This window comes from Schistocerca serialis, chromosome 2 (genome assembly GCF_023864345.2).
Source record: "Schistocerca serialis cubense isolate TAMUIC-IGC-003099 chromosome 2, iqSchSeri2.2, whole genome shotgun sequence".
Taxonomy (NCBI): domain Eukaryota; kingdom Metazoa; phylum Arthropoda; class Insecta; order Orthoptera; family Acrididae; genus Schistocerca; species Schistocerca serialis.
Window position 1 is genome coordinate 921624256 of NC_064639.1, and position 24028 is coordinate 921648283.

The following is a 24028-nucleotide window of genomic DNA, read 5'->3' on the forward strand; positions in this document are numbered from 1 at the left end:
GATGCTGTCAACATTCAGATGTGGCAGCACCTTTCTCTTGCAGGCAAGCACTTTCGACTTGATTTGTACAACCGCACCTGGGCAGAGGGCATGTTTCCCAGGCACTGGTGTGAAGCAGCTGTCATACCCATACTTAAGTCCGGTAAGGACAAACACCTTCCTGTTAGCTATCACCCCATTTCTCTCACCTTCCGTGTTTGCAAGGTGATGGAACGTGTGATTCATTCCTGGCTGGTATGGTAGCTCAAGTCTCGCAATTTACTAACCACTGCACAGTGTGGATTTCGAGCGCGCTGTTCTGCAGTTGACCAACTCGTCACTTTGTCCACCCATGTCATGAATGGTTTGCTGTGAAAATCCAACACCTGCTGGAGAAATGGTATCCTCCGTACTCTCTACACGTGGGGCTTCTGTGGGCGCCTGCACTGTTTCCTTGAGGAATTTTTAAAAGACCAAGTTTGAAAGTGTGTGTGGGTTCCGCCTTGGTCGGACACCTTTATCCAGGAAAATGGTTTGCCTCAGGGTTCCGTCCTGAGTGTCATCCTCTTTACTATCACCATTAACCCTATAATGGCCTGTCTTTCGCGAGGTACCTCTGGGTCCCTTTTAGTTGATGATTTTGCTATCTATTGCAGTTCTCCATGGACCTGTCTCATTGAGGTGTGTCTTCGGTGATGTCTCGATTGTCTTTCCTCATGGAGCATCAACAATGGCTTTCATCTTTCCACTAACAAATGCGTTTGTATGAATTTCTGGTGGCACAATTGGTTTCTTCCACCATATTTACATCTTGGGCCTGTTGCTCTTTCGTTCGTTGAAACTATGAAATTCCTGGGACTCTTACTCGATAGGAAACAGTCTTGGTCCTCCCAAGTGTCTTACCTGGCAGCCCACTGGACACGATCCCTGTGTCCTACGTGTCCTGAATGGTACTTCCTGGTGTGCAGATGGAACCACCCTCCTCCGTTTGTACCAGTCCCTTGTCTGTTCGAAACTAGATTATGGGTGCTTTGTTTATTCGTCTGCATGTCTGTCCCTCTTACGCTGTCTCAACACTATCCACCATCGTAGCATCCTTTTCGCCACTGGCGCCTTTTACGCTAGCCTGGTTGAGAGCCTACATGCTGAAGCTGCTGAACTACCACTGTCCTACCACTATGACTATCCTTAGCAGGTGTGCAAGCCGTTTTTCTGCCATGCGTGGCCACCCATCCTATGCCGCCTCCTTTGATGACTCCTTTGTTTGCCAGTATGGCGCACGTCCGTCCTCTCTGTCACCTCGTGGAGTCCGCTTTCGGCACTTGCTTCGGTGGCTTAATTTCACACTACCTGCAACTTTCCCAGTGGTTGTGAACCCTTCACCTCCTTGGCTTCGTGCGGCGGCCCATGTTCACCTTGGCCTTCCTTCACTTCCTAAGGACGGTACTCCATCCTCACTCTAATGCCTTCAATTTCACGATCTTCGCGTGGAACTTCGCGATAATACCTTTATGTACACTGATGGCTCTCGGACTGACCATGGTGTTGGGTGTGCCTTCGTCATTGGAACCAATGTTTTTCGGTATCGGCATTCAGCACATTGCTCAGTGTTTACAGCCAAGTTCTTCGCCCAGTATCAGGCCATGGAGTACATCTGGTGACACAGGCTTTTCGTTTGTGTCTTCTGCTCAGACTCTCTCAACACCCTTCAAAGCATCTGTGCGCTGTACAGCTCCCATCCCTTAGTGCAACAGGTCCAGGAAAACTGTAATTTGCTCACTCTTGATGGAGGCATGGTGATGTTTGTCAGTCTGCCAGGAAATGAGGCTGGTGACATTGCTGACAAGGCTGTAGTCCTTGTACCTCAGTCCACTAGTTTCTATGTACCCTCCGATGATCTCTGTGTTGCCATCTGTCAGGACGTGGTGTCCCTTTGTTATTGCCATTGCCCCTCTCTTCGTGGGAATAAGCTCCATATTATTAAGCCTCTCCCAGCGGCTTGAACGACCTCCTCTCAGACCTCCTGCTGGGAGCAGGTCATTTTAACTAGGTTGTGTATAGGGCACTGCCTTTTTAACCATCACCATTTGTTAAGTGGAGCTCTCCTACCACTTTGTGCACATTGCACCCAAGGGTTAACTGTCTGCCATTTCCTGATGGAATGCCCATTTTTTATCTGTTTACTTTCCAGCTTGGGCTTTCCATCCGAGTTATCAGCTGTTTTATCGAAGGATGCACAGGCTGTCGACTATGTTTTACGTTTTATCCATCGTACAAAATGGCGAAGGCTGTTTAATTTTTAGTTTTGGACCTCCGTTTCTGTATGGTATGTTTTATAGCCCTTTCTCCATGTCCCTGTTTTTCGCTGTCTTCTCTTATGTCGATTGGGATTGATGTGTAGTCGTTTTTTAATTCCTCTCTGTCTTCATGTTCTGTAGTTTTGACTTGGGCGCATATGACCCACAGTTGTTTTTGTGCCCTAAAACAAAACAGACAGTTGTTAATTGTTGAGTCATCCATACTTTGTTGTCTACTATTTGATCTGTGAGAAATGATGTTTCTGTCATCCTCTTTGTCTTGCCTGTACATAAAACTATCTGAAATTTCCTTGTTCTCTTCCGCTCTGTCATTAATATGTTCTTTGTTTTTCATGTTACTTAGATGCAGTTTTCTTTGTTTTTAGGAGTCTTATATTCTGTTGCTAGATGTGCAATCCTCTGCATATTTTTCTTTTGTGGTGCCACACTATGTTCTTTGGTAACAGTAAGTTTAGTTCCCTTGTTATTTAAGTCATCTGGTATGGATGCAGAAGTGAAGCTTCGTCTTTAGCAGAGAGACTCCTGTAGATCAATCCCTCACTGTTTCAAATCAGTGGAATTCTTTGGGTGTGCAGCTTGTTAGATGTGAGATGGTTTTGCTACTTGTTTCCTGTTTCACATTTGTCAACTTGGCATGGGGCTGCGGTACACCACTTGGCATTGTCTCTGTGATTTCGTCAGCTATTTTGCTGCCCCAATAATAAAACTCATATACTATTTATAGTACCTCATTTCCTGATATAATTCTATCAGCATCATGTGTTTTAATCCACCTACATTCTATTACTTTTGTTGATATCTCGTAACTGTTTTTAAGATACTGTCCATTCTGTTCAACTTCTCTTACAGGCCCTTTTCCAACTCTAACAGAATTACAATGTCATCAGCAAACTGCAAAATTTTTGTTTCTTTTCCCTGAACTTTAGTTTTATTTCCAGATTTCTCCTTGTTTTCCTTTACTGCTTGCACTGTGTACAGGTTGAATAACATCTGGGAGAGGCTACAACCTTGAACACTGCTTCCCTTTCATACTATTTGACTTTTGTAACTGCACTCTGGTTTGTGTACACATTGTAGATAGCTTTCGGCTTCCTGTATTTTACACCAGCTATTTTCAGAATTTCAAACAGTGTCTTCCAGTCAACATTGTCGAAAGCTTTCTGCAAATCTACAAATGGGATGGCCATAGGTTTGCCTTTCTTCAGCCTACCAACTAAGATAAGTCATAGGGTGAGTACTACCTCATGTGTTTATACATTTCTCCAGAATGCCAACTTCTGTTTCTTGAGGTCAGCTTCTAGCAGTTTTTCCATTCTTCTGTACGTAATTCATGTCAGTATTTTGCTGCCATGATGATTGATAATATTCACACCTGAAAGCACCTGCCTTTTCTGGAATGGGAATTATTACATTCTTTTTGAAGTCTGAAAGTATTTCACCTGTCTTTACACATCGTGCATGCAAGTTGTGGTAGTTTTGCCATGACTGACTCTTCCAAGGACGTCTGTAATTCTAAGGCAATGTTGTCTACTCTAAGAGACTTGTTTTGACTTCCATCTCTCAGAGGTCTGTCCAATTTTTCTCACAATATTATATCTCCCATCTCATCGTTTATTTCATCTTCTCTTTTTGCTATATTGTCATCACATCTATTTCTCTTGTGTAGCCCTTCTGTAAATGCCTTCCAGCTTTCAGCCTTCTCTTCTTCTTGCCATCCGAGTTCTATTCCCATTAAGGTGCTTGTCTTTTCTCCATATCTGTCTGTGATATTCCTACATGTTGCTTCTATATTTCCCATACTCATGCAGCTTATGCAGCCTTGCATTTCTCTTCTAGCCATTCCTGCTTTGTCAGTTTGCACTTCTGCTACTTACTAATTTAAAGTCTGTGGTAGAATTTAAATAATGAAAGAAGTAAAAGTAACAACTCACATGAGTAGTTGAGGCAGCGAGTCATTAACAGCACTGTAAAAAGGATGGGAAACGTCACCAGCTTTGATACAAGTTGTCCTTCAGAACTGATTGGATACACATATTTACACACACCTACACACAAATATATCTACGTGGCACGCAGTTAAATTGTGAGAGCAAAGGATTGATCACTGCAAACTCTGTTAAATATCTGGCATTACTATAAGCAAAAACTTTTCATGGTCTGATCATGGATTGCTTGAAGCAATTAAACAGTTTTGGTTATGCAGTGAGAGTTCTAAATAAAGTAACTTATTTAGCTTATAAGAAAAAGGCAAAAGTCCTGAGTTCAAGTCTTGATCTGGCGCACAGTTTAAATATCCCAGAAAGTTTCATATAAATGAACAGTCTGCTGCAGAGCGAAGATTTCATTCTGTTAAAAAAGTTCTTTATCATGCATATTTTATATCCATTGTAAGATATGATATAATGTTTTGGGCTACTGAGAAAGCAAACCTCCTCAGTATATTGAAGCTACGGAAAAAAATAATCTGAGCTGTGGTGGGAACAAATAGTAGGCAGTCATGCATATCTTTATTGGAAAGCCTTGACATAATGACAATTTCTTGTATGTTTACATATGAAATATTCCTCTTTAAGCTAAAAAAATCCATGTCTTTTAGAAGGAAATTCTTTTATACCTACTTAAAGAACAAGACATATACCAGATTATAAGTTACTTTGTCGCAGGCTTAGCTGGTTTGAAAACACCCTGTATTACTACATGAATTTGAAGCTAAACACGAAGTTACGGTCTAAGTTCAAGGACTACAAGTTAGAAACCACAAAAGCAAACGAAAAGTGCTTAAAAAGCTTATGTTGTTATAGTGTAGAAGATTTTATAAATGAGGAAGATGAGTAGGTGATATTAATCTTTCTTTTTACCTTATATTCTCCGTGTATATGTGTGTTCTATTTTAATGGAGGTATGTGTTCTTTTTTATGTACCCATATTTATAAACTAGAGAAGCAAACATTGAAAAATATGTAAAAATGTGTTATAACAGCATGGAAAAATTTAAGAAGAAATGTGACACCTATTTAGTTTTTTATGTTGTAAGATGCGTTCACATGCTTCTTGTACACACTATTTTTATATGTACCTACTAGCTGTTATGCTTCTCCTGCATATCGGTAATTTTATTGTGATGAGTGATGGTGAGTAAGTAAACTAGTAGTTTAGGAGATGTCTTTGTAAATAGTGCTGTAGAGACATATGTATAAAAAAATGTATGCAGTGCCGGTATGCAGGTACATAATGAATTTGAATTATTTTGATGTTTGTCAAATCTGAAAACATGTTTTATATTTTCTAATTATATTTAAAAATGTCTCAGTTTATTACATTCATGCAGAAGTAGGGTTTCTCTGGCTCACCTAGTACTGGATGTGAAACTTTGCCTCCAGAGCAACGCATAACAACTATTTCTCTGTTTCATTTTAATGCATTATTGTGCCTACATTTTTGATCTGTCCCCCTGTGATGACTAATTTATGAGTAACATAGATAGTTAATAGATCATAATCAAATGCAGCCCCACCAAAAGCAACCCGTGTTCCACACTTGTAAAGATACGACTCTCTCTTTGTCATACAGCCTTTAAATGACACATTATTGTGATTCTTCAAGCACTTTGAAGCTGTAAGAGATGTGTGATGCTCAGGATTTAAAATATGAAGGGCTTGTGATTGTTGTAATGTCTCTCTGGCTGTTACCGCCACCTGACGTTCTGCATCCAAGTTCTGGTGGATGTGAGAGTGCTCCGAGGTTTGTTGGATTTGAGTAACTTTTACAGCTTGAGCTCTCGTAGAACTGTGCAGTAAATCAGACTTACATTTGCAAGGTTTATAGTTTTAAATATGCTTCTCAGGCTTGCCGTCCAATTTTCTTGTTGTATCTGCACCAAAACTCTCCAGCTGTATCAAGTGGTGTAAGGACTGAATATCATAAACCATGCCCACAGTGACATTGGATTTGTACTTTCACGGAATAATCTAGAGCACTAATAGTTGCTGACTATAGGGCCAGCGTCATCTGCATGTCACTCATGTATACCATATTTAAAAATGTTGCCGGCCAAAGTGGCCGTGTGGTTAAAGGCGCTGCAGTCTGGAACCGCAGGACCGCTACGGTCGCAGGTTCGAATCCTGCCTCGGGCATGGATGTTTGTGATGTCCTTAGGTTTAACTAGTTCTAAGTTCTAGGGGACTAATGACCTCAGAAGTTGAGTCCCATAGTGCTCAGAGCCATTTGAACCATTTTTTTTAAAAATGTTAGTAATACTCAAAAAGACACAACTTTCTAAAGTAGCCAATGGTTTCTTTAGTATTCAAGCTATCTCCATACCAGAATTTATCAAAATCACTTCAGTGGTGAAAGCATAACAGACAGAGTTTTCACATTTCTAATATTAGTAAGGATGTGGACATACAACTGTACTCATTGATAAGTCACCAATGTTTCAATCAAATGACTGTAAATGACGTGTTATGTGACAATAAAGATTATATTCTGTTCCACCTATCACGCCTGACTGCTTTGTGATGGCACTGCAGTTAGCCTAGGCTATTTGGTTGTGCCAGGTGGAGTGGACAAGTGGTGAAAAGAGGCTTGGGGAGGGTGGCTTATAGCTGGGAGAGAGAGAGAGAGAGAGAGAGAGAGAGCAGTGTGCACGGGGTGAGTGAAATTAGGGTCATGGGGCAGAGGTGGGTTGGGGCTGGCCTCAGTGCTATCTCCCGCCTCACGCCCACCTCCACCTCTGCCCCATGACCCTGCCTATGCTCATTCTGCATTCACACTCTCCTCTCCACAGTCTCTCTTTTCCTCTGTTCTCTGTCATCCTCCTAATCCACTCCTCCACGATACTGTGCACTGCACACAGCTTCTCATTTCTGCAACCAAATGAGTTCGCTGGTGCCAACATTCCTATTCAGTGCCCCCTGCCCCACCTTTTCCTCCCACTCGTCAGCCACGCTTCCCCAACCCCCCTCCCTCTCCCTGCTTTCTCCTCTCATCGATTCCATCTTCCACAACACAAGACGCAGTGCAAGCACAGTTTAGTCGTGTGTGTGTGTGTGTGTGTGTGTGTGTGTGTGTGTGTGTGTGTGTGAAAGCCAGCAATGTTCTCAGTCTTGTTTATGTGCTTGTCAGCAAATCAGTGTCTCAACTAAATGGTGAGTTGTTATCTTTACTCTTTCCATCTTTTATCATATACTTTCATACTCACAGGAATTGTCTTAATTCAGTAATTAGTTTATGGACAAAAGAGACAATATTTATTATTTTATTTATTGGTTCTTGGCTGTTACACCATTGTCAGAACAAAGATAAATATTATCTTTGTACTTGATTGCAAAAAATTTGTGGTAAGACCTTATGGGACCTTGACAACACACACACCCATGCCCAAGGGAGGACTCGAACCTCCGATGGGGGGAGCCATGCGGTCTGTGACAAGACTCCCTAGACCGCGCGTCTACCCCGCGCAGCTTTGTACTTGACAATGGCATATGAACTCAGTAGTAGTTTTTGACATAATGAATATATATTATAGTAGCATCGTGTAGTTTTTCATTTGTAATGCATAAAATATTCTACCAAGAACCAACAGGACAGTCTGTTAATGTAATGATTAATATACACCATTACAGAAAAAGCTTTGGAGAAGAAACGAAAAGAAGAAGAATCTGAAGAACCATTTCAAGTCCGCTTGAAGAACTGCCTTGAAATGTGTAGAAGCTTGGAAGGTGTAATAAGTATGGCTGAGGTAAAAAACCATTAAATAAGTATCACTTTGGTAAAAAACTGTTGGAAGAAGGAGAAAGGACACATTGGTAAAACCCTGCACTTATTAAGAACAACTTAATTTAGACTTCCATCTGTGGAACTCTAATTTAAATCCTTTCTTGGTGTTCTGAAATCATTTTCATTGACTATAGGAGTTTAAATTTTTCATATATTTAATTTCTTTTTAACTGCATAACATTTCTTCCATTTGGTGTGTCTCATCTGAATTTATCTCACTGAATCCACTGTGGGGCTGAGGTGGGGTAGCAAAAAGATGGAATTGGTTCCAATAAAGTTTTTCTTGGGTTGATACATGTTGACCATTGTGTAAATCAAATTTAATTTTTTTTTTCTGCGTGCAATTTCGAAGTATTCATGTTGTGTGTATTGCTTTCATATGGTTAAACAGAAATACAATGCCATCATAATTTTCTTATTTTTCTTAATTATCACCATTGGAATTTCACCCAAAATTGCTTAATGTTTGGAAAGAGTCTGCTTCTTCATTTTTGGCAGGTAAAAATAGGCAGCTGAATTGAATCGTCGTACCTTTCTTGAAGATTATCTTCGTGAAGTACATCCCATACGAGGGTGTACCATATTGGTTAATCTGCATTTAAATTTGTATAAAACAACTGAAACTGTAGGTTTATCAAAAATTCCTACACATCTGTTGTGTTGCAGACATCCACAATGAAAAGACTAAGAAAACACACACACATTTACACAAGCAAGCACAGTTCATGCGCACATGGCTGCTACCACCAGCAACTCCGACCAGAATGCGACTGTCACGTGAGTAGTGATATGGAGAGGGGCGGGGAAGGGGGAGGGATAGGGGAAAGCGGGCTAGAGGTGGGGGGGGGGGGGGGGGAGAAGAGCACTGTTTGACGGGGTGTGCGGGGACTAGAGACTGCCAGGTGCAGCATTGGGAAGTGAGGTGAGGTGTGAGGGAAAAAATGGGGAGTGGAAAAGGAGAGAAGCAGAAAAGGAGAAAAGCAGGGAAAGGGGAAGAATGGGCCGATACATTGGCAGAGTGCAGACTCACAGAGGGTGAGGTGATGTTAAAAAAGAGAAAGAAAGAAGGAAAATGTAGGTGTCTCTTAAGAAACCTTTCAACCCTTTATATACAAAGCGTAATCTGGGTAAAGGTTTTCTGTAATATTTGTCGAATGCTGACCAAAAGCAAATGTTAAAACAAATTGCTCACCAATTTTTTATTGTTTTAAAATTATTCCAATTGTTTCATATGCCTCTTTGTTATTGTGGTTGAGAGATAATGCCACCATTTTATACCTATAATGAAAGAGCAATCTAAACATTTGTTAAAAGCTGGATGCTCCGCACAGAAATAAAAATGGCAGTCAGTCTTGTGGCGGTTCTGCCTGCTTTGTTTTCTTTGTTTTTTGTCCTCGGTGTCGATGTACTGTGTTGCTACACTGGCTGAAAAATGGGGTTTGTAATTTGGACACTGGCTATGGTAAATGATGTAGCCGACAGATGCGCAGTTGTGTTTCACTGTCTTTTACTTTCTCTTCTCACAACCACCCATATACACATTTAATATGGCCAGTGCACTATTGTTTAACTTTGCATAAGCCTCATTAATAGGTAGCAGGTGCACATCCACATACTGCTACAAGAGTTTACTGTTGAACAGCTACAAGCAGTAAAAACCTAACCACAAAGTTCATAGTTCTTGAAGAACAGAAAGGTATGTGTGGAGCGGACACTTCTTGTTTTTACACACGGCCTAATTGTTTAACACTTATTCCACATTAGAAGCATTATTGTTGTTCGAAGCAACACAGATTTCTCGTCTGAAACTTGGCTTTGGACTGACTGTCTCATGACCAAAAATCCGGCCCTTATGTATCATCACAATAATAAGTGCTGAAACTACACATTGTTCGAAGTTAAATTTATAGAAATTACAATTAAAACTTAACTCATCAAATTAACTGAATACATCAAAAAATTCGTTCCTTTTAATAGTTTCTTCTACTGCAAGAGTTAGGCTAAATTATTTATTTAAATCATGAAATTAACAAATATCATTACACAAACAATACTTTTGACAAAACTGTTAATTACTTTGGAATTAATTAAGGGCTGGTTTTGCTAACATGTTTTCGAATAGAGCCAAATAGATACTTTAAGATTACTAGTATTTTGTCTTCCAAATGTTTATAATTAGTACAGAATTTTTTTTTTTTTTTTTATATGTCAACAATAAAATTTAAGTTGCGACACAATTACTGATTTTGCCGTATAACAAGGCATAGTCAAAATAAATTAGAAAATCAATTACATACATAAAAATAAACACAAATTTAGATCCAGTGTTATATTCTTTAAAACTGAGGCCAATCTTTCTCTTTTATGAAAATGCAGATTATATTCACGTATGCTAAAGGTAAATAGTTAAAAGGAACAAAACGAATACAAGGAGGCAGATGGCAAAACAAGAGGGGAATTAAAGTTATCCCAGCTTGCTTCATCACAGTCTCATTCTTCAGAAAGGTAACAGTCAATTTTCAGGGATGTAAAGTAGTTTCTCCGTACTGATTACCCTGTAAAGGATTAAACGGTAATGTGAATATTACGCAAGTCTTCTGGATTTCTTGCAGTGAAGTAGATTTCATCATCAAACTAGCTACAGATTGTAAGAATATTTGGAAATGAAAATTCTTAAAAACTGCTTTTATATCTGTTTTCTTAAAAGTAAGTGTAAAGTAAGTTAATTGGCATTTTTCATTACTCAGATGGATATATGTTCCAGCAACAATGTATAAATCTTAAAATTAAAATCCTCATTGAATATGACCACACATATAAGGCTAATTTGTTAAAAATGACATGTATACTATTTTGAGAGAGCTATTGGCTCCTGTCAACCTTTCTCTTGGCATATCAGTGGCCAATTTGTCCCTTTCTTTTTGATGATAATATTCTCTCTGGTGTCAACATCGTTTAAGTTGGTTTTAATGTAAAGTAATTCAGCATAAATATTGTAATTTGCAATTGTGAGTGCCTTCAGATTAACACTGAAGGGACAGCAGAAAGTTGAGATCAACTTTCCATACTTATCTGTCTGTTCATAATACCACTGACATGGCAAGTGTGTCTCTTTATCAGTAGACCATAAGATAAACAGAGAACATTCCACCAAAATTTTAAACAACATGTTCTGTTTATTTTGTATATTAATGGCTGGAATTTGTTGTTTCACGTGCTTACAGGCAAAGAGGGATCTTCCAGATCACAGCATAGGCAGTGTCGCTGAGGTAAGCTGCTGTTTTGAAATTTGTGACATTCATTCTGCTGCTTGATGAGTCAAGTATTTTGTAAAATATTTTATGTGATATAACAAGAAATTATGTTCTGCACATTATGAGTGGTATAGGATACCTGTGTAACATATTAAATGGTAGAGAAAAAGAAATATTCTGTACAAATATTTTATTATATTTAATTTTGTTCCGTCTTTTTTTCCTCACTGTACATAATAAATGTCATTAGTAATATTACAGGAAAATGTTATTGTATGTGCTGGAATGCTGGTAACTTTGGTGAAGTTACAACTCTCAGTTTACAGTTTCTTTTAATGCACAGCTGGATTATGACACAGTCTCAACACTATGGTATTTTGAGGTTAAGGTTGCAGTGGAAACGTGACTCAGACAACCTAATCAACTGGAATGAGGATCCCGTAGACAGTATTTGAAACTCTCTCATTTCACATCTTCGCTCTTGCAGGAATTTTTCGTGTGAGTCTTTCATCACCTGCCACCACACCTGGTTCCTAATCATTGTGATTTGCAGCTACCTGAACAGCTCAGTGTTTATTATTATTATTATTATTATTATTATTATTATTATTATTTTTCACTCAGTGTTTTCAACTTTTGACACACGAGTTGTATATGTGACTGGAAATGTTGTGCCAACTATGTGATCTGTGATATAGACATGCTGTTGAACTCCCCATTGTGGCTGTGAGTCATATGGTTTTGGCATTTCATAGCGTAAATGTGCACATTTTTGCACTTGGAAATCATTTTACCATCTTGTCCTGAAAATTTTATTTTGTGTGTGTGTGTGTGTGTGTGGGGGGGGGGGGGGGGGGGGTTGCTGTTTGTGTAATATGAAGCAAAAAACAAGCTATATTTGTGACCACTTATCTAGAAGTTCCTTACCGATAATATTAAGCATAAATTCTGCAGCATATTATTTATGGAAGAAAGTGAGACTTGTCATAGAAAATGAAAGCCAACATCTTTTACATGGCATTTGAATGCTATGAATGATAATGAAAGTGAAAGAAGTGCTCTACATAGGAAAACGCAATACGACCGCATCGTGAAAGCTAGGAACTTGCCAGCAAATGATCACTGGCAGAGAATAAGACACCACCTCAATTGTATCACATTACCTTATCTTACAATACATTACATTAATCATATTACATGGATCCCATGGACTGTTGTCTTGGGGATATGGAAGGAAGTCAAGAATGTACATTTAATTTAACTGCAGTAAGTGAAATTACATCACATTACTGTATTATACCATTAATTCTGATTACACATTAACCTAAAATGTTAAATTTAGAAGATTTTGTGAAGGTACTTTTAAATGGAAGGAGATGCCAACTATAAAGTTTTTTAAAACAGTCTTAAACTACATTACATTATGTATGTGATGCTAAATGTGCTCTGGTAGGTTGTCATCTGACTCTTCTCTGCACTGATGTCAACCTCTATGACCTGTACAGAGGTTTTTGTTTGCTCCTCTGCTATATTAGTACTTTCCACTACTTTTGTGAAGGGAGTATTACATATTCTGGATTATCCAGTGAAATTTCTGTGTTGTCATTTTGTGTTTGCAAAATTAGTACTTTTTATCTGTGCATTTGGTAATTGTTTGTTACATTAATTAGATGAAATGCACATAAAGCTAAGATTAGCAAAATTATTTATAGTAACATCCTTGCAAGTCAGAAATGTACCCTAGTTTGTTCAGATTCATGATTGAATCTTCAGGACTAAACAACTGAGCTTGCAATGAAGTGATTAAGGCACTTCACTCCCTTTCTGAAAGATTGTAGTTCAACTCACCATCAGACCATCCAAATGTTGTGTGGTTTTCCTAAATTGATTAAGTTTAATGATGGTTTGTTTCCCTTTGAAACACCATGACCAACTTCATTTCTTGTTTCTGTCATGTCTGAGTTTGCACTTCATCTCTAGTGATCTCATCATTGACAGAACATTTCCTTCTCATGATTAAATAGAGCTCCCAATTAAAATCGAACAGAGGTGCAAGACTTAATATTTATTCAAAGACTGACACCTTCCAATGACTAGGAAGGGGTCCGAACTAAAATTACTTGCAAACTTTCATGCTTTCATCTTTCCTTACATATTTCACTTATAGTACAATTAGAGCCCTCCCCCCATGAACCACGGACCTTGCCGTTGGTGGGGAGGCTTGCGTGCCTCAGTGATACAGATAGCCGTACCATAGGTGCAACCACAATGGAGGGGTATCTGTTGAGAGGCCAGACAAACGTGTGGTTCCTGAAGAGGGGCAGCAGCCTTTTCAGTAATTGCAGGGGCAACAGTCTTGATGATTGACTGATCTGGCCTTGTAACACTAACCAAAACGGCCCTGCTGTGCTGGTACTGCGAACGGCTGAAAGCAAGGGGAAACTACGGCCGTAATTTTTCCCGAGGGCATGCAGCTTTAAATGTGGTGCTACGGAAGAATGCTGAAGATTAGATGGGTAGATCACATAACTAATGAGGAGGTATTGAATAGAATTGGAGAGAAGAGAAATTTGTGGCACAACTTGACTAGCAGAAGGGATTGGTTGGTAGGTCATATTCTGAGGCATCAAGGGATCACCAATTTAGTATTGGAGGGCAGTGTGGAGGGTAAAAATCATAGAGGAATACCAAGAGATGAATACACTAAACAGATTCAGAAGGATGCAGGTTGCAGTATGTACTGGGAGATGAAGAAGCTTGCACAGGATAGAGTAGCATGGAGAGCTGCATCACACCAGTCTCTTGGACTGAAGACTACTACAACAACAACAATAATTAGAGTTATAGAGGCCCTATCTTCAGAATCTATTTCTTTCAAGGATTCAGTTATCTGTGAATCCTTAGGGCTTCCACAACTTTCATACTGCATAAACTGGCTGGTTACAGTTCTACAATATGTCTACAAACTCTCTCTGCAGCAATGAGCTTCACTTTTCTCACCTTGTGGTCTGCTTAAGGTTGGCAGCACATTTGTGCCACTGTATGAGCTATGTGCCGGGATTTGCTGCTAATGGCTGCAGTTACATTGGGAGATGGGATTAAATTATTAAAATTAAAATAATGAAATTAAGTAATTATATTAATTGCAATTAAATACAGTGTATGCACCAGTATCACATTAGGCGCTGGAATGTTTTCAACACATTTACATTTATTTGTGAATACCTATACCAATGTTTCATGTGTAATCAAATGCATATAATCAATTAACTCTGTCTTCAGTTCATCTATTGTCATTGGGTTATTTTGATACACAAATGTTTTAGCTGCATCTCAGAGGAAATATTCAGGCAGAGAGAGATCTAGTTAGTGCGGGGCCAGAGGCCTTTTCGTAATTACTCTGTCTCCAAAGATTTCATCAAAAAGTTGTAGGAGCTGGTGTGCCATATGTGCAGTAACATTGCCTTGTTAGAAAAATGGGTGATTGATTCTGTTTTATTTCAGCAAGGCAATAAATGGAGGAATTATCTTGGAACAATAGACTTCAGAAGTTACAGTAACATCAAGAGAGATCAGACGTATAATTCGCCTTATGGCAACCCACACTTCGAATTTCTCTGCATGCTGTGTCATTTCTCTTAAGGCATGTGGATTTTCTGATCATGAATTTCATGAATTTTGGGGATTGGTGTAGCCAGGTAGATGAAACAAAGCCTTATCAGTGAAAAAGGTTTGATCTAAAACACCAACTCTGTGTCGGTTAACATATCGCTGAAACCATTCACAATATGCCATTCATTTCCCATGGGCCATGCAATGTAATTGTTGTATAACGGTAATTATATATGGGTACATCCCCAGTTCTTTGGTTGCAGCCTTGTGTCTGTCATACAAGAGTCTTCCAGCCTCTTGTGGTAATCTCCTCACTGATTTTTTTGGACTCCGCAACATGATGTCCGAAATGTTGATAAGCTTCTGTTCTGTTAAAATTGTGGGCCTACCAATTTGTGGTGCATCTGGAACTGAACCGGTTGTCTGGAATGTTCAGATCAAATCACATACAGTGACATGATGTGGACACTTCGAAGTAGGAAAATGAAGTCTAAATTGTCACCCCACATGCTCCGTAAAGTTTCCTCCTGTACAGAAAACCTCTTCAACTAAAAATGCTCTCTCTGTAATACTAAGCATTCTCACTACTTAGCTTACACAAGAACTAGACAATAACACAACTAACAATGCACATGTGACACTACTATTCCCACCCCAGCACTGCAGGTCCATGGAACACCTGCAAGTGAGACTAGGGATGTGCTGCCAACCTAATGCGCCCCCTAAGGCAAGACATGTGACACTCGCCATTCTGGAGAGACTTTGCAGATGCACGGGCCTGTCTCATCCCTGTCAAACTAGATCTGCAGGTGTTTGAATGCCAGTGCATATGAGTTATGTTTTTTCTTTGTTCTTATATTGTAATACCATGACATGCCAAAAATCTTTGTAAAAGGTGACCCACATAAGAATAAAACAACAACTGCTGCTGCTGCTGTGACAAATCCTACATCATCATAAGAAGACTCATGAATAAATAAAATTAAATAAATAAATCAACAACTTTAACTAACGAGTTGAGGATTACAATCACTCAAGGAGTATTCAAGAATAGGTCACACAGGAGTTTTGTTTGTGATCACTTTTGCAACTGTGTTATACTTTTCCGGAATTCTTTGAATAAATCTAAGTCTCCATTTGCTCCTTTGCAACTGATTTTATTTGTTTGTCCTAGTTCATACTGTTTATTTGAGAGCACTTATTATGTCAATGCTAAATGGGTCACTAGAAATGAACTGGTCACTTGTTGTTCATAAAATTTTTATACTGATACATTTTGTGCACAGCCCACCTTTAGATTAAATTAGACTCAATTTTCGTTCCACAGACGCAAAGATGAGATGATTCTCAAGGATGTGGAAAATGTCAGAAAGTAAAACATAAAACATACAACATTTGAATACAATGTTCACTTCCCTCATCATTTGTCAGGAGATTGTCGAAATATGTGAATACATTACAATAAACTGGACCTGCTAATATTTACAGAATTAATACACTGTCAGAGTAAAACATAGTTATGCACCTTTATAAATTTATCGTAAACAAAATACCAAATCTTGACTGTTGTGACTAAGTGCTGTCAAAACTGAAATCTAACAGAACTATTACGTATTACGTAAGTTGGTCTAACACTGTTAAGATATTCATCTATGGAGGAGAAGGAATTGCCTATCAAAATTGTCTTTCAAACTCTGTTTCAACTGCACTTCATCTGAAACCAGGTTTTTAATGGTTGCTGACAATTTATTGAAAATGTGTGTTCCTGAATATTGGACCTCTTTCTAGACCAAGATAGGTGATTTAAGTTATGCGTTGTGCAAGCATTTAAATTGGGAGAAAGTAACAAGGTTTGATGAAAGCATATCACAATGACATTTGTGTTCAAACAAACTTGTTACATTATTTATTTTTGAACTGACACACACTACACGAAACTTTGCCACTGTTGTTAAGTCCCTATGTTGGCAGCAACCATAAACATAATGCAGTCGACATGAAGTGTTCCGATGGTTGTAGGTTTTTATGTAGATTGTTATTATTCATATTACTGCCACTGTGTATTGAGCTGTTGGTTGGAAAAGAGAGATATTATTTGCAACAAATTTTATTAAGGAATAAATATACTGAGAAGCACTGGTTAGAATACCCAGTTCCTTGAACAGATTTCTACATGATGTTCTTGAATTTACGCCACAAATAAGTCTTATTCCACATTTTGCACTCTAAAAACTTTTGCTCGGTTTGACAAGTTGTCCCAGAATGTGGCCCCATATGACACTACAGAATGAAAGTAAGCAAAGTATGCAATTTTTTTTTATATTTATATCTCCTACATCTGACATCATTCTCACTACAAATGCAGACTTGATTAGACACTTCAGCGATTCTGTGGTATGCCCTTTCCAACTGAATTTATCATCAATTTGTAATCCCAGAAATTTAACACTGTGAACCTCTTCAAGCTGCATGTCTTCATATATTGTACACATGCTGAAAGGAAATCTCTTACAGGTTTGGAACTGCATACAGTGGGTCTTTTCAAAGTTTAATCACAGTGAGTTAGCTTTGAACCATGTATTAATGTCAGTGAGAATTTGGTTAGGAATCATTTCTAAATTTGTACTTGTCTTGCTATTTATTCCAATGTTTGAATCACCTTCAAACAAAACATCTGCCAAGCAAAATACAATCACAAGCAAAGTTTGCAAAAGTCATTAAGAGTAAAGTCACGGAATGACAAAAATATGCAAAAAATAATGATACCGAATAGAATAGCCCTCGTACAAAGTAAGGCATCACATGTGGCCTTCCTCACCTTCAGTGCTCAACTGATGGAGAGTTGCTATTACAAAAGCTAACTACCAGAAAATGCCATAGGCTGGCAAGGCTGTGTGGATGCTGTGGCATTACTAGTGTCTATGAAAATAATATTGTAATTCTGTCAGAGACAGCGAAGGATCTGGGAGAGCAGTTGAATGGAATGGACAGTGTCTTGAAAGGAGGATATAAGATGAGCATCAACAAATGCAAAACGAGGATAATGGAATGTAGTCGAATTAAATCGGGTGATGCTGAGGGAATTAGATTAGGAAATGAGACACTTAAAGTAGTAAATGAATTTTGCTATTTAGGGAGCAAAGTAACTGATGATGGTCGAAGTAGACAGGATATAAAATGTGTACTGGCAACGGCAAGGAAAGCGTTTCTGAAGAAGAGAAGTTTGTTAACATCGAGTATAGATTTAAGTGTCAGGAAGTAGTTTCTGAAAGTATTTGTATGGAGAGTAGCCATTTATGGAAGTGAAACATGGGCAATAAATAGTTTAGACAAGAAGAGAATAGAAGCTTTCGAAATGTGGTGCTACAGAAGAATGCTGAAGATTAGATGGATAGATCACATAACTAATGAGGAGGTATTGAATAGAACTGGGAAGAAGAGAAATTTGTGGCACAACTTGACAAGAAGAAGGGATCGGCTGGTTGGACATGTTCTGAGGCATCGAGAGATCACCAATTTAGTATTGGATGGCAACATGGAGGGTAAACATCATAGAGGGAGACCAAAAGATGAATACACTAAGCAGATTCAGAAAGATGTAGGTTGCAGTAGGTACTGGGAGATGAAGAAGCTTGCACAGGATACAGTAGCATGGAGAGCTGCATCAAACCAGTTTCTGGACTGAACACCACCACAACAACAACATGAAAATAAATCAAAAACTTGATGACAATAGTGTTAAAAATTGTACAGAAATAGAAACGATGACCTAAATATAACACTAAATGCAAAACATTCAAAAAAGTATACCAAGCTGTGAATAATGCTTACACTGTTTAGTTAGGACCAGTAGGGAGGGGGAAGAAAGGATAACAGAAGAGGGAAAAGGGGGGGGGGGCTGTGGGTGCAGCACATTTGGAGAATAACAAACTGATCACAATACAAAATTCATACAAAGAACCAAAAAACCTAAAGCAAAAAAATCATCCTTAGTACTAGATGACAAGAAATGCCCAAGCAGGCTGCTTATATAACAGAAGAGATCAGGGATGGGAGGAGGCATCTGCATTACATAAATGGTGCCACTGCACTGATTGAATATTTAATACGCCACTGTGTTTTCTAGTAATCTAGGCATCTGTAAGCTGTGTATGCTTTTCCAAGTAATGCTAAACATTGTTTCATAATGAAGCAAAAATACAGAATATAAATTTGAGCATAATTACAAATTACCTATCAAAGATGAGACAGTAATGAAAAACAATGTTTTTACAAAGCCTTGTGCTAAGTACTATTAGAACGTGAGAGTAATTGTATATATTTGTGAAAGATGGGTAACTTTCAATCATTGAGAGCCTATCCAGGCTTAGCAACCACAAAGCACTGGAAATCATTTTCTGGTAGTTAAATTTTGTAAAAATGACTCTCTGTCAGCTGAGCACTGAAGGTTAGAATGGACACATGTGACACCTTACTTTGTGTGAATACTATTCTGTTTGGTATGATATTTTTTTGAATATTAGTGTAATACTTCCTGTATCTTCTCTCTTAATGAACTTTGTAGATTACACTCATACTTCTTCTTCTTCTGCCTTTGTCACCCATCAAAATGGTGTGGGCATGGCTGCTATCAGAATGTGCACTTTTTAATTTTTTTAAGGGGGCCCTGATGCCCTTCCTGTCACCATTCTGTGACCCCCTCCCAGGAGAGAATACATGCACTCCAGCTATCTGTGTGTAGTGTTATCCATGTGAAAGTGTGCAAATGTTTTTTGAAATGTTTGCAACTTTTGTAACTGAGGTGGGACCAGCCTGGTATTCACCTAGTCAGAAATGGGAAACTGCCTAAAAGCCACACCCAGCCTGGCCAACACACCAGCCCTCACTGTTAATGAGCCGGGCAGATTCAGTCTGGGGCCAGCTTAAGTGCCCAAATCCTGGAAGCAGTGCATTAATGTGCTCTGCTATCGGGATGGGTAATTACGCTCGTACGTACAACTTTGTATTTTGTTCAGATAAAAAAATCTATTCACCAAGCAGCTGCAGGAGATCACACACACATATTATGGTTAAGGAAATCTGCGAGGTTTTGAAGCCAGTGGCTCCTTCTACTAGCAAAGGGGATGAAGGGGAGAGATGGAGAAGGTTTAGGAAACGGGGAGAGTTTGGAAAAGTTGCCCAGAACCCTTGGTCAGGAGAGACTGATTGTTGGGGACTGCACCATACCAGATTCCCCCTTCAGCCCTTCTGACAGAAGAAGGAGCCACTGACTCTGAAAGCTCACAGATTTCCTTAACCTTTATCTGTGTGTGTTCACCTGTTGCCACTTGCTGAGTAGATTTTTATCTATCCAGTTCCTTTATATTTTCATTGATATATTTGTATTTTGTTTGGCAGACATTCTGAAGAAACATGCCAATATAAAAATTTTGTGAACAACAAAGCGACCAGTTCATTTCTAGTGACCCATTAAGAATTGATATAATAAGTATTCTCAAGTTCAAGTCATGGTTGCAGGCCTCCTGCATGACTGTATGTTGCATTTGAAGTTCACACTGTTTAATCACTAGACTGATTCCAGTAGCATATTACCAATAACAATAATCTAAAAGTAGCTGGATTTTTCTTCTTGCTTGGGTATAATTCTATTATCTTCTGTGCTGTTTGAGTCTTTCTTGACATAATTACTGCTTCTGTGGTTCATGAGCATTGCATTGGATAATGCTGTGAAAGCTGCACAATATTTCAGTGAGACAGCTGCTAGGAGTAGAGTTAGCTCAGATCCAGGGAGCTTATGAGTAGCCTTCTGCACTCTGTGTTTATACAAAATGGGTACTCTGATAAACAGATTTGAAATGCATTTCAGCCTGCACACACAAAACTTCAAGAACAGCCAGAAGAAATCGAGAACTCCACTAAGATAGTTTCTCTACACTATGTTGGTTGGTGTGTCCTTTAAGATCGGCAAGCTGTTCAAGAAACATCAAATAAAATATCTCTTCCACCCTGCAGCGCAAGTAGAAACGATGCTGGGTTCCATTAAAGACAACCTTGGTCTAAGGAGACCAGGGATATATAAAATCCCTTGCCAGTGTGGGAAATCATACATTGGCCAGATATGTCATACTGTTAATGACAGATGCACTGAATATAGTGGTCACAAAATATTTGGCAAGCTAGAAAGGTCTTCTTTTGCTGAACACTGTCTTGACACGACATAGCATGAACTACGGGGAGACAAAAATCCTTTTGTCTGCCTCCACATACTGGGACTCCATCATTAAAGAAGCAGTGAAAATACAAATAAGTAATGACCTGGTCAATAGAGACAAGGGACTGGTGGTACTAAGGCATCATCAGCTACAGACAAATGAAATCAGGTCAATACAGACAGGGAATCGGAGTCAACACACTTAAACTGGTCAGTGTGCATGGTGTACCACAATTTGTGGCCATGCTTTTCCTGTGTTGCACGCGAAGTCTGTGGTCCATTTCTCTGAAAGGGAGTACTGGATGTTGTTGTCCTCTATGTACAATGATGTTGTAGCCTCACCGCATGGCGCCTGCACTTTTCCAGGGAGCCACCACATATATTGGCGAGTCACTGCAGCAACATGCCAGTTAGCACTTGAAGATGACTAGCAGCTGTCTCGTGCAGCTTTTGTAACATTATCTGACGTGACACCTATGAACCACTGAAGCATAAAATCTTTCGTGTATCCACATATAAGACAAATTGATCAGCCAGTTTAGTCAGCCTGAGAATTTCTGTGGTTCTTTGGACTAGTAAAGCAGATTCCTTGGAAGAAGTATGACAGTGAATCAGTACAGACATTAGCGTGAGTTGTTAAGACTTTAAAATTAAACTTACAAAGAAGCTGATGGTAGTTTTGTCTTTGCTGCATTGAGTTTACTTACAGTTATTCAAAGATGAAATCTGTTTGTATGCTTATACAGTTGAGAAAAAAAAAGTTTGTTGTGTTACTAACACTATCTAACCACTTAACACAGAGAACAGGAGTACTTCCGCAAAATTCCGTGGGGAAGTTCTAATGTTATTTTTGTTTCTGACATGCACTCAAACAACAAGCATTTATTTCAGTCAGCTGTAAACAAATTTGGAATGTTTCGTCATGTTTAACAGCGTTCTATGTTTTATTTATACTTTTATTTCATGTGGTTGTTAACAGTTTCTCATTTTACATTCTATTGTTGTTTCTTTTTTTAGAAGAGTGTACAATGTAATTGTGATCTTGACTGTGAATTGTAGAAAAACATGTGACTTTATTAGCTGAATTTGTTTAAAAAATCACTTTTTCTGAAGACATTCCATGTTCTCGTACTTTTGACGTCAGTCATGACATAATGTTGAATATCTTTCAGATATCAGGAAATACATAATTCATGTTTTGATTACTTCCATGATATAAAAGATAAATTTGAAAAGTGAGTACTGAAAATCATGTGAGAATTATTTCCTAACTCTGTGCTGACTTTTGAAGAGAATCTTTTTGCTTTGTAGATATGTCATTGTTTTGAAACATGTAGTGTTTCATTGAATCCCATAACAGATAGACATTAAGGATGTTGATTTTTGAATATAAATGTGAGGTAAGTGCGACTTTCTGTGCACAGTATGTTCTACCTTTCGTCATTGTCATCTTTTCTTGTGTCACAAAATCAGCAGCTGAACAGTGTTAGCAGTAACAACAACATCAACTGCAGCTGCTGCTACCATTTCATCCTGTGTGTTCCTACTCTTGCACTACATGTCCCTAAGTTCTGAGTGAATGATCCTTTCCTTATAAGCTTTTGTATCTTTCCCCGTAACAGATTATCTGTGTGTACATGTAGCTGTTCTTGTATGTTGCCCTGAACTGTTTCAGTAGAAGTCTAGTAGCTTGGAATACAATCAGCAGTTAAGACAGAAACGAGTAAAATATAATCCAGAAAAAAGGAAACTTCTGCGTACCATAGTCTGAGAAGAGACACACATCCATGTGAACGTACTCTTACTCCTACCATGTTAATATTCAGTACAAATAGGTATGTCTAGCTGCACAATTAACCACATCCTTCATATTTTTTGATCACACATGACCTATGGAATCAGAATGAGGGGGCGCAGTGATTAGGACACTGGACTCACATTCGGGAAGATGATGCTTTAAATCCGCATCTGGCCATCCTGATTTGTGTTTTTTGTGGTTTTCCTAAATCGTTCCAGACAAGTGGGTTCCTGTGAAAAGGGTACAGCTGACTATCTTCTCCATTCTTTCATAATCCAAACCTGTGTTCTGTCTAATGATATTTCTGTCGACAGAATGTTGAACTCTAATCGTCCTTCCAGCCTAAAATTAGATAATGTAATTTTCACATCTTATCTTGTTGTTGTATAACTGTATTTGTTCTCGTTCAACTTGTTGAACTTTTTGTGTGAAACTCTTATTTTCATGTTTTACAAATGGTGGAAACCATAAAGTTTTGTGAAATCCTTTTCAGGCATTGTCATTTCTAAAGAAATTTGAAGATGATAGGACTAGTCATTTATATGCTACAGATGTACCAAGTACTGCAGCTGTGATTTGTGCAAATGCCATTAGAAAAATTATATCTACAGGAGATGAGGAGGATTTAGTATCCAACCAGGTAATGGTCAGATTTGGTAATTCTGGATTTTTTTTTTTAACATTGTATGTGCTTGCTAATCATAATAATACACATAATACATTTTAAACAGCCAGGATTAAAAATTGGATGCTGAACAGCATAGTTAGATTATGAACCTCTTCAGTATGCAAACAAACCTAACCTTTGTGTACACTGTTTTCCAGCCACATCTTCTTTGTCAGCTCTGTTAGTCCAGCAAATCATCCAAGAAATTGAGAAAGGTATTGACAGATTATAGGCATTGAAGGGTCTTCCACTTTACATTTTAGGACAAATTTAGAGAACTAGTATTTGAAGAAGAATGTGACAGTTCTATTACCGTCATTGCATTTGAACCTGTGAGTTTGGGTTATGAGTTGTGTCTGGATGGCTTAATTAGTAAGAACATTTTTTGCAAAAGACAAGGTTCTGGGTTCA

The 24028-nt window shown here is 38.6% G+C and overlaps 1 protein-coding gene across 6 annotated transcripts in view; it reads left to right on the top strand.

Moving 5' to 3' along the window:
* LOC126458295 (Fanconi anemia group A protein-like) overlaps window positions 1–24028 on the top strand; it is a 240518-nt gene that overhangs the window by 10081 nt on the left and 206409 nt on the right. For all 6 annotated transcript variants that reach the window (XM_050095235.1, XM_050095240.1, XM_050095239.1 and 3 more), the window contains exons 3-5: window positions 7922–8037; window positions 11300–11344; window positions 23444–23590. In XM_050095235.1, coding sequence (XP_049951192.1) covers window positions 7922–8037; window positions 11300–11344; window positions 23444–23590 — 308 coding nt within the window. The remainder of the gene's footprint in view (window positions 1–7921; window positions 8038–11299; window positions 11345–23443; window positions 23591–24028) is intronic.